The sequence below is a fragment of the Dendrobium catenatum genome, unplaced genomic scaffold, assembly GCF_001605985.2.
Source record: "Dendrobium catenatum unplaced genomic scaffold, ASM160598v2 fragScaff_scaffold_362, whole genome shotgun sequence".
Taxonomy (NCBI): Eukaryota; Viridiplantae; Streptophyta; class Magnoliopsida; order Asparagales; family Orchidaceae; genus Dendrobium; species Dendrobium catenatum.
In genome coordinates, this window is record NW_021318824.1 from 52,296 (window position 1) to 62,606 (window position 10,311).

A 10,311-nucleotide genomic window follows, 5' to 3' on the forward strand; every position below is an offset into this window, starting at 1 on the left:
AAGCAGAACAACCTTTTTTTTTAATAGTTCAGTAATTTAAAGCATAAAAGCATATTTTTCTTTGAAACAAAAAATGGTTTTGATGCCCCCAGAACAGAAGAGTTATTGCGTGACAAACATTTCAACAATCGTATCATTACGGGAAACAATACTGACAAACTAGAAATAAACCACAAAACGAACCTGTCATGAACAAAATATAATAATGATTCCGGAAGAAATTTGCAAGCATCTAGTGCGTAAAAGAACTGCGGTGCAGACTTCCAAGTTTCTCAAGGTATAATCTTCAAATAAAACACTACTGGAGATATCCAAGTCAACAGATGTTGCTTACTTGTCAAGAAACTTGTGAGATTATAGTGAATTTGGCAGGCTCCTTTCAATGATAGAATGAACTCAGATGTTTGTAGCCAAAAAGTTAGCTATAAAGCAAATTATGTTTTCATCAACTCCAACAAAAAGATAAAATTCTACAACATTTCAATCAAGCTCTTCAAAAGTTTCCCATAAATGGAAACATGAAATCAAGAAGCCAGTTAACTTTCTATTGAAGAAATCAACATAGGAACAATGAACTTCAGATCCCTTGGCTAAATTCAATTTAGATGTCACCAAACAAAAAACTGATCAAGTATTTAGACCAATCGAAGTTCCAACAACACGTTAGCAAGCTTGTTATGAAAGAGAAGGGGTGCTTCACCCACAAATCCGAAGGCCAACCAAAAAGCAATGAGAATCTTTGTAGATGCTACCAACCTATTTTTCGGTACAAGAAACAAGAGAAACAAGAAGTTCAACCGTCATAATCAATTTAAACTTGTTGGGGTTTGCCATATGAAACATTTATCTCAGCATTCAATGACGTCCTAGGGAGATGTAACAGTTTCCTTGTAATGCTTGTGAGAAAATCTGAAGTGGAGTATAGCAATGTAGTTTCATGGCTGATTATGATTACCATTTTCTTCAGCATATTAGAAATTTTCAGTAAATACTTCACCAGCTTGATTTCTTCATCTATAACTTCCAGTATTTCATCCACAGTGTTGGCCGATTCAATTCCATAAGAAATATGTATGTTTCTGAATAAATTATTTATTGTAATAGTTTTAACTGTACATAAAAAAGTCGGAAGAACAATCTCAACCAACTCCCAAGTTTCACTTCTTGGGTAGTTTTTATACTTCTTCCAGCTGCACCATGAGCTCTAGAAGAAAAACAGTCACGTTAATAAACAAACAGTGGAAAAGCTTAGTCAATAACAAAATCCTACGTAATATGATCTAATACGAACCTTATAACCGATATTTAATGTGAGAAATTCCAGACAAGGAGCACTGCCTAGTATATTTGCCAGACCTACAAGCTCGCGTTCATTGAATATGCTTTCCACTTCAAGGCATGATGTAGCAAAATGGGGAATATCCCACTTCAGTTCCTTCACATAACTTAAAACCTAGATATAAGGCAAAAATAAAACCAAAATTAGTTACAACAGAAACATGAATTAATTAACTAATTTTATTGACTTTGAGACACATTATTTTCGAGAACAAATAACAGAATGTTTAGAGAAGGTTAACACTTAATTATAAATAAACAAGAAAATATGCACCACTAGGACAAGTGAGATGAGAACGCTCAAGTTTGGCTTAACAAATTGCTTATTAGTTGGCCTTATTAATAAAACAAGCTAATCTAAAGCCGGCCTGTGCTCGACTCACAGGCTTGTCAGCAAGTTTGGTTAAGAAAATAATAGAAAGTATGTTTGAAAGTTCTAAAATTTTAAAAGTTTTGCATATAAAGTTATAGAAAGAACCCAAAACATTCTACCTTCCCTTTTGTTTCTCCCATTATTTCCCATTCTTTCCATAGATCCTACACACCAGTTCCCCAAATTCTCCTTCATCTTCTTGATTCCTGAGTTTATAAGCCAACTCAACAACTAGCTCAAGCTCACTTGGCCTGAGCTTGTGCTTTAGTTGTAACCTATGATGCACGGACACGGACACGGCGACACGGACACGACTCGACACGGACACGGGACACATTTTTTTGAAAATATAAGACACGGGTACGACGCGGACACGGCAATACATTTTTTAATATAGTGTATATATATTAATGTAATATCATATTAAAAATGACAAACAATAATAAATGAATGACATGATAACTTGTCTAGTTTATAATATAAAATATTTAATACAAAATATCTAGTACAACCACAAAAATATAAGCAAATAATCACTTACTACAACATCAAGTATTCAAGCTTCAATTATTATGATTAGCTTTAGAGGTTTGTTTTTGGCCTTCAATATCATCATCATTGAATATCACTACTTTCAACTCTGGTTCAACAAGAGAAAGATTTGTAATTGTGCAAAAAGAGAGGAGATGAAAATACCTTCACTGTCAAAGAGAAATGAAAATAAAAATATTTGATGAATGGGTATTAAATGTAGTCGTTGATTTGATGTTGTGGATATGAAATAAGAAATTTAGTTTAAATCTTGCAAAATATAAGAAATTATATGTTTTAAAAAATTATAAAATATTTAAAATACGCGTGTCGAACACGCGTGTCCAATTTATTTTTAATATTTTTTTAATCGGACACGTTTTCGGCGTGTCCAACAACACATGTCGGAGGAGTGTCGGACGAGTGTCGTGTCGGACACTGCACGCCTCTTTGAGGAGAAGTGTCGGTGCATCATAGGTTGTAACTGTATAGTTAGAGCTCAACGCAACAATTCTACACCACTAGATGCCATATAGCTAGGCTTTTCTTTAAGGAACATGTAATTATATGTATATGATGTAACATTATTAGAAAAAAAAAACATAAATGCACTTCATTTAGAAGCATGCGGATCTCAACATTCTAGCTCATGAAGCTTTATTCATGAAAGTCTCATTTTGACTGGAAAAAATAAAAGATGTTTTACAATAATAAGATATCAAAATCTCTATATTGCCATGCTACATTTCATATATGGTGTATATATATGCACATATATATGAATACTTATTGTATACCATATTTTTCTGGGCCATATCAATCAAGTTATTATAAGAACCAGAATCACGTATAAGTTGTAGACTGCGTATCAGCTTGAACCTCATACAATTCAAATTTTGTCAGGCTTGAGGTCAAAGAAAGTCTTTTGTTGCTTAGAACCAAATCCTATCAGAATCTCTATATTGTCATACTACTTTTCACAAATGACGAACATAAATGCACATATGTATGAATACTTATTGTACATCCATATTTATTAATCTAGTCCTAATGAGAACCTAAATCAAATATAAAAAAGTGTTAAATGTGAACTAGATTTGAACTAGATTAAACCTCCTACAACTCAGAATTTGCCATGCTTGAGGTCAAAGAAAGCCTTTCGTAGATTAGAACATGATACGTCATTCAAAAATTATCTTGATCGGGCACGAATCTCGAGGCAGAAAGCTAGTTGGAAACTTCAAAATTTAATTTCGGGAGCATCCGAACTCCGATTTCAGCGAGCTTATAGTCAAACTGAGCGTCTCGGAAATACGAACCCAACGACACCAAGTTCGACCGAATCCGAACCCAAATGGGTCCAAATCATGGATCCGAAGCGCTGTAGGAAGGTTCAAACCACTATTTGAGTTACCAAACGGCTATGTTGCATCGATACACCTATTTATGAAGGCGTGCTGTATCCGATACACCGATACACGGATACACCTCCGATACTCCACCAATACGTGTCGGATACGCCAAAGACGTATCCAATTAAAATACTATTTAATCTTAAAAGGACACGCGTATCCGATACACGTGTCCGTTGAAAAACAAACATCGTATTTACTTCCGCGACTGTGAGCAAAGCTCTCTCATTTCCGAGATGGATTTGAGTCTCTTGATGATATGATAATATTAGAAATTACTAATCTTTCACTTAATGAGCCTGAATTAAAAGCTATGATATTTATTGAAGATGATATATAAGTTCAAAGACAAAACACTGAAGAAGCTAATCATATCATTCCTTCTATTGAATAGTTGAAACTTCATGTGCTATCCCGGAAGGAGGAAGCTCCTCCTCGACGGCCGCCGGACCACCGCCGGACCACCGTAGAAGCACCGCCGGACCTCCACCGGACCGCTGCAGAAGCCTCGCCGGATCACCGCCGGAGCCTCGCCGGACCACCGCCGGAGTTTCGCCGCACCACCATCTCAAGGCCCGACGTTCATGCCCGACGTTCAGGCCCGACGTGCTACTGAAGGCCTGACATTCAGGCCCAACGTTCTGCTCAAGGCCCAACTTTCAGGACTGACGTCTTCATCTGAGGCCCTCACCTTCGCCAGAGGCCCTCACCTTGGCAAAGGCCCTCTCCTCCGCTAGACTACCACCTGACGCCGTTGCTTTGTCGGAACACCACCTGAGGCCTGGACTTTTGCTGGGCCACTACCTGACGTCCAGAGTTCTACCAAAGTACCGCCTTACTACAACGGTCCTTCTGACCTCTATCGCCTACTACGGTCCATCTGACCTCCATCACCAGACAACGGTCTTTCAGACCTCAGTCTCCTACCGACTACGGTCCTTCAGGTCTTCGTCGCCTACTATGGTCCTTCCGACCTCCATCAACAAACAACGGTCTTTCTGACCTCGATCTCCTGCCGACTACGGTCCTTCCGACCAGACAAACATGTATATGTAATTCCTACTATGTAATGCAATTTGTATGATGTACATTTGCTACATCAATCCAAGGCCTTCTCCCAAGGAAGAGCCTCATTTGTACTGACTACAAATACTAGTGGATTCATTCAAACTGGGCCAGGCCCCGTGGTTTTTCCCCCTTTTCAGGGGTTTTCCACGTAAAAACTCTGGTGTCTCTTATAAATGTTTCACCCCCTCTCTTATCTGCTTGTGAGCTGGATCTTCGTACAATGCTAAGACGTTAAACCATATATTTCTCTACCGCCGCGAATATTCCAGGACGCAACAGTTTTCCATGAACTAGATTAAACCTCCTACAACTCATAATTTGCTATGCTTGAGGTCAAAGAAAGCCTTTCGTAGATTAGAACAAAATCCCATCAAATAGCTCGAGAGATAACTCTAACTCAGCCTTTAGTGCTAAGCTATTAAACTTGAAAAAGAGATTCATATGATTGCACTTTCATCAAGGAAATTTGCCCAATGAACTCTCAACACAACAACTCGCACATAGTGCTCATCAACCAACTAGGGTTCTTGCAGGAGAACTTACTAAGGGTGCTTTCCCTCAATATGAAATTCACTCATGGTTAACCATAGAGTAAAAGTTTGGCTTGGCTACCACACATTTGGCTATACCAAATTTAGTTTATATTATGATTATCAAATTGTATTATGTAACCAATTCAATAACGCTGACTTTGATCCTAGCCTATAAATAGGGTAGGGAAGTCAGAGTTGAGATCAAGCCTACTAATCTTATTGAAAAATCCATAATATTATATTTGACATAAAAGCTCACATAATCTCTCTAGGATTCTCTTCAAATTTCTTTATTTAAGTTGTTTCCATGTAGCTCAATTTGACTCACCTTTTTCATCTAGAGGGGTTCAACCGGGTTTTTTGTATATCAATTCACTAAGAGACGCGTTGAGATCTAGTTTCTTTACCACCCTTTCGATCTTCATGGTAGAGTCATCCATCTAGTAAACTATTGATAGCTTTAAACAAACAATATTAGATCCAACCTACTAGTCTCTTTAACACATATGTAGGTATCTAAATAAATAGTACACATTATAATTATAAAATAGTCATATTATTATTTGGTTAAAATCTTTTTGCTATTTTTAAGAATTTTTTATTGTAATAAATAACTTTTTATAATCATATTTACTAAAGTATGGTAGCTGTAAGAAAATAGATATCCAAATTTTTTAAAATGAAAAAAAGTCTATAATAATTACAATAACTTTAAAAAAATCTAGTTTTCTCAAAATAATTCTATAGCTACTTTTACATAAAGTTACAACTGTCCCAAACGAATCCCAAAGAATATAAGTCCGCATTGTTCTTGCTCCGAAGCAGAAAACATTCAAGATGAAAATTGTTCATAATATATTAGATACTAAGGAGGGCAAAAGATATATGTATAAGTTACCTAAACAAAGAGATAGAAATAGTAAGAATTTAGTTCAAGTGATGTACATTAAGTATGAAGATCAAAAAGTGCTTTTATTAGAGGAGGATATTCAACAAATGTGGCTGAGATATTTTGCAAAACTTTTCAATGAAGATTATGAGAATGCAATTGACTTTAATGACCTTAGCACCCTAAATGAAAATAAAATTTTTTATTTTTATTGGCGTATTAGTAAAACCGAAGTTAAAAATGCTTTAAAGAAAATGAAGAGTAGAAAAGCTGTTGGACCTGATGATATTCCAATAGAAGTGTGGAAATGCTCAGGATACGAAGGAATTTCATGGCTTAATAAACTTTTTAATATTATTTTGAAGACTAAAAAGATGACAAATGAGTGAAGAATTAGTGTGTTAATTCCTATTTTTAAGAATAAAGGTTATGCGCAAGATTGTGCGAATTATAGATGAATTAAGTTAATGTGTCATACTTTAAAACTATGGGAGAGAGTTATAGAGTATAAGTTGCGGTGTGACACTAATTTTTCTCAAATCAATTTGGATTCATGCCAGTTAGGTCTATAATGGAAGTTATACATTTATTGAGAGGTTTGATGGAGAAGTACAAAGAGAATAAGGAGGATCTACATATGATTTTTATTGATTTAGAGAAAGCATATGATAAAATTCCAAGAGAAGTGATATAGAGAGTTCTACATAAGAAAGGGATTAATAATGCTTATATTCAAGTTATTAAGGATATGTATGTATGAGCTATTACTTGTGTTCAAACACAAGGTGGTTTGACCAGGTATTTTCCCAGTTGATTTACATAAAGGATCAGTCTTAAACCCGTATCTTTTTGCTTTAGTCATGGATGTCTCACTAAACATTTGCAAGAGGTTATACCCTGATGTATGCTTTTTGCTGATGATATTCTTCTTGTTGATAAGACTAGAGAGCGAGTTGAAGGTAAACTTAAATTATGGAGGTCAACCTTAAAGTCTAAAGGCTTTCGTTTGAGTAGATCTAAAACTATATATATATAGTGTAATTTTAGTAATAATAGATCTAGTGGGGGGATTGTGACTTTGGGCGATCAAGACATTAATAAAAGCATACATTTTAGATATTTTGAGTCTATTGTTCAAAGTGATGGTGAAATAGATGTGGACATTATTAGTAGAATTCAACTTGGATGGTTGAAGTGGAGGAATGCATCGGACTTGTTATGTGATAGATAAGTTCCTCTCAAAATTAAGGGAAAATTCTATAAGATGGTAGTGAGACCTGCAATGCTTTATGGTGCATAATGTTGGTCATTAAAAGAGAAGCATAATATTAAGTTAAGTGTTGCAGAGATGAGAATGCTCAGGTGGATGAGTGGTTTTACTCTTAAAGACAGTATACGAAATGAGCATATACATGAAAATGTTGGAGTAGCTCCAATGGAAGATAAGATTAGAGAGAGTCGCTTTAGATCATTTGGTCACATAAACGGCAACCTTTGGATTACACAATAAGGAAAGTAGATGTATTATATCTGACTTATATTAAGAAAGGTAGAGGTAGACTTAAAAAGACTTGATTAGAAAATATTATAAATGACCTTTCTTTATTAGATTTAGTTGAGAATTTGACTCTTAACATGACACAATGGAGAAAAAGGATTCATGTAGTTGACCCCAAATAATGGGATAAAGGCTTATTGTTGTTGTTGTTGTTGTATGAAAGGCAAACCGTAAAATTGTAAAATAGTCATTATTTATATTGGTGTGTTTAGAACAACTTCTTCATAATTTGACAAGTTGTTGCTACAATTTTGTTTGGCTATAACTTATTGCTACTTTTCATAAAATTTTATGGTGAGAAGAATTTTTCCACAATCATGCCTACTAGAGTATGATACAAGTAAGAAAACTGACGTCTAAAATTTTCTGGTGTGATTAAGTACATGATACCCGCATCACCTTTTAAAAACTTTGTTTCTCCCATAAAAATTTCACAATTAATTTTACGAAAAACTTCAGCTATCCCAAATGGACATTACTTTTTAATTCTATGGAAGAAAAAAATTAATTATTCCCATAATGAAGAAACTTACAGTCGTGAAGAAATAATATAAAAGGGATCTGTCTGAAGTTCTAAGTTACGATTCAAATTGTAAAGCCATTACATATATCTCTACTATCCTATTTGGACAGAACAATAACAACGCATTTCAAGTAAAAGCATAACCTTTTTGTATATAAATACACATACCGTAATGCAAGACCTACAGAGCTTCAGAGTTTTTGCATGACTAACATTTACAATGAGATTCATCAGCATCATAAATGCATCATAACTCTCAGGAGACTGAATAATATCTAGCATTTCAGAAAAATCAAGCCTGACACGAATTACTGATGATAAATCCTTCATATCATAACTCGGCCGTAAGTCACCCGTGATGTCAATAAAGAGGACATGAGGAGCACGAATTATGCGACCTCCTTCACCCCATTCTGTATTGGAATCAACTATCTTCAGATTCCTGAGCTTTGTATTTGGAGCATGCAAGTTCAACGTACTCATAAAATTGCAATCTACCAACCTCAGATCTTCAAGAAGTGGACAACCAGAGGTATCCAAATATTCAAAATTTGCTAATCTCAAGTCAAGCACTTTAAGATATCTAAAACGGATACAGGCGTGCTCCTTCAAATCAAAGCATGACAGCCGCAAAACCCTCAACTCCCGGCAGTCAAAAAGACAGCTTTGTAATTTAACAGTATAATTCTTCAAATTCCTTCCATTAAAATAATCCCAAAACCTAGCCGATAGGTGCAAATCCAGCTCTTCAATGCTATGCATCTTTACAAAAAAGAGCAAGAAATCAACAAACAAATCTTTCGCCTCCTTATAGTAGAAATTAGCACGAAACTTGAACAATTTAGAACCCTTGTAGTTCGTCAGATATTTGCACAAAAATCGAAACATGAAATATTCTTCTTCCATCGAAATAGCCACACTGAAGTCCAGGCTGTGGACTGAAGTCCATAAATCCTTCCACCTCTGCGACAACAAACTGGTCTTCATGATCTCATCGGCAGGCAAGAACGAGAGAATATGATGGATTAGGGAATCTGGCAACGCACTGATCCTATCTTCCCCGTTCACCTGATCCTCACCATGAAACAGCCTCTGCTTCTGAGCATGCCCCTCCATTCTATAACAATGCCCTAGGCTATAAGCTGAAGTCCAGGCTGTGGACTGAAGTCCATAAATCCTTCCACCTCTGCGACAACAAACTGGTCTTCATGATCTCATCGGCAGGCAAGAACGAGAGAATATGATGGATTAGGGAATCTGGCAACGCACTGATCCTATCTTCCCCGTTCACCTGATCCTCACCATGAAACAGCCTCTGCTTCTGAGCATGCCCCTCCATTCTATAACAATGCCCTAGGCTATAAGATGTGCTCAACCCAGAAAGAGACATCAAGCAAAATGCCGCAACAAAATTGATGAATTTAGAACAGAAAGGATGGCTATTGCCATGGCCACCTCTCTCTGATGGATGAGCATTGGGGTAAATCCAAGAAAGAAATGCATAATTCGTGTTGGTTGAATAAAAAAATGAAAGCGACGAAACTGATTTCAACTCTTGGGAGTCCGGGGACGGATGAGAATAAAGAAGGAATGGGCATTAAGGAAATCTTACCACTTCCCAATCGCAGCAACTGGATGCACAAAACCTTTCACGTGAATGCCGTGGTCCGTTTACCGAACTTTTATTTGGTCCGGTGAACATAGGCAACTCTATGTTCGGCCGCCACTAACGTGTCACGCATTTTCATTATTTATCGCGTGTCCCGACAATTCGATCCGGAGCGGATCCAAGATTGCTCAGTATTGCTCGGTATTACTAGATATTGCTAGGTATTGATCGATTTTGCTCGGCAATAACCAATACCAAGCAATACCGAGCAAATTCTAACAATACCGAGCAAATACCAAGTTGTACCTAGTTTTTTCTAGCAATACCGAGCAAATCCCTAGCAATACCGAGCAAATCCTGAGCAAATACTGAGTTGTACCGAGTTGTACCGAGTTGTAGAAAAACTCGGTACAACTCGGTATTTGCATGATATTGGTCTTCACAGAGCGGTATTTCTCATTTTTGCAAAGCAATACC

At 36.4% G+C, this 10,311-nt stretch overlaps 1 protein-coding gene across 1 annotated transcript; it reads right to left on the bottom strand.

Annotated features, from left to right (window-relative positions):
• Positions 1–634: 634 nt before the first annotated feature.
• LOC110106553 (F-box/LRR-repeat protein At3g26922) lies at positions 635–9,359 on the bottom strand. The gene is made up of 3 exons (XM_020836490.2): positions 8,394–9,359; positions 1,292–1,453; positions 635–1,204 (listed from the first exon to the last, which is right to left on the bottom strand). Exons 1-3 carry the CDS (start codon positions 9,339–9,341, stop codon positions 812–814), a joined length of 1,503 nt encoding a protein of 500 aa, XP_020692149.1. The 5' UTR covers positions 9,342–9,359; the 3' UTR covers positions 635–811.
• Between the last annotated feature and the right edge of the window lie 952 nt (positions 9,360–10,311).

What these genes read in the sequence shown, in the direction of transcription:
- LOC110106553 (XM_020836490.2), bottom strand. Translation starts at nt 9,341, where the DNA reads ATGGAGGGGCATGCTCAGAAGCAGAGGCTGTTTCATGGTGAGGATCAG. An exon ending in TCTGTAGGTCTTGCATTACG is followed by an intron (nt 1,454 to 8,393) that starts GTATGTGTATTT and finishes CCTTATATCTAG; the next exon opens with GTTTTAAGTTATGTGAAGGA. An exon ending in CATTAAATATCGGTTATAAG is followed by an intron (nt 1,205 to 1,291) that starts GTTCGTATTAGA and finishes TTTTTCTTCTAG; the next exon opens with AGCTCATGGTGCAGCTGGAA.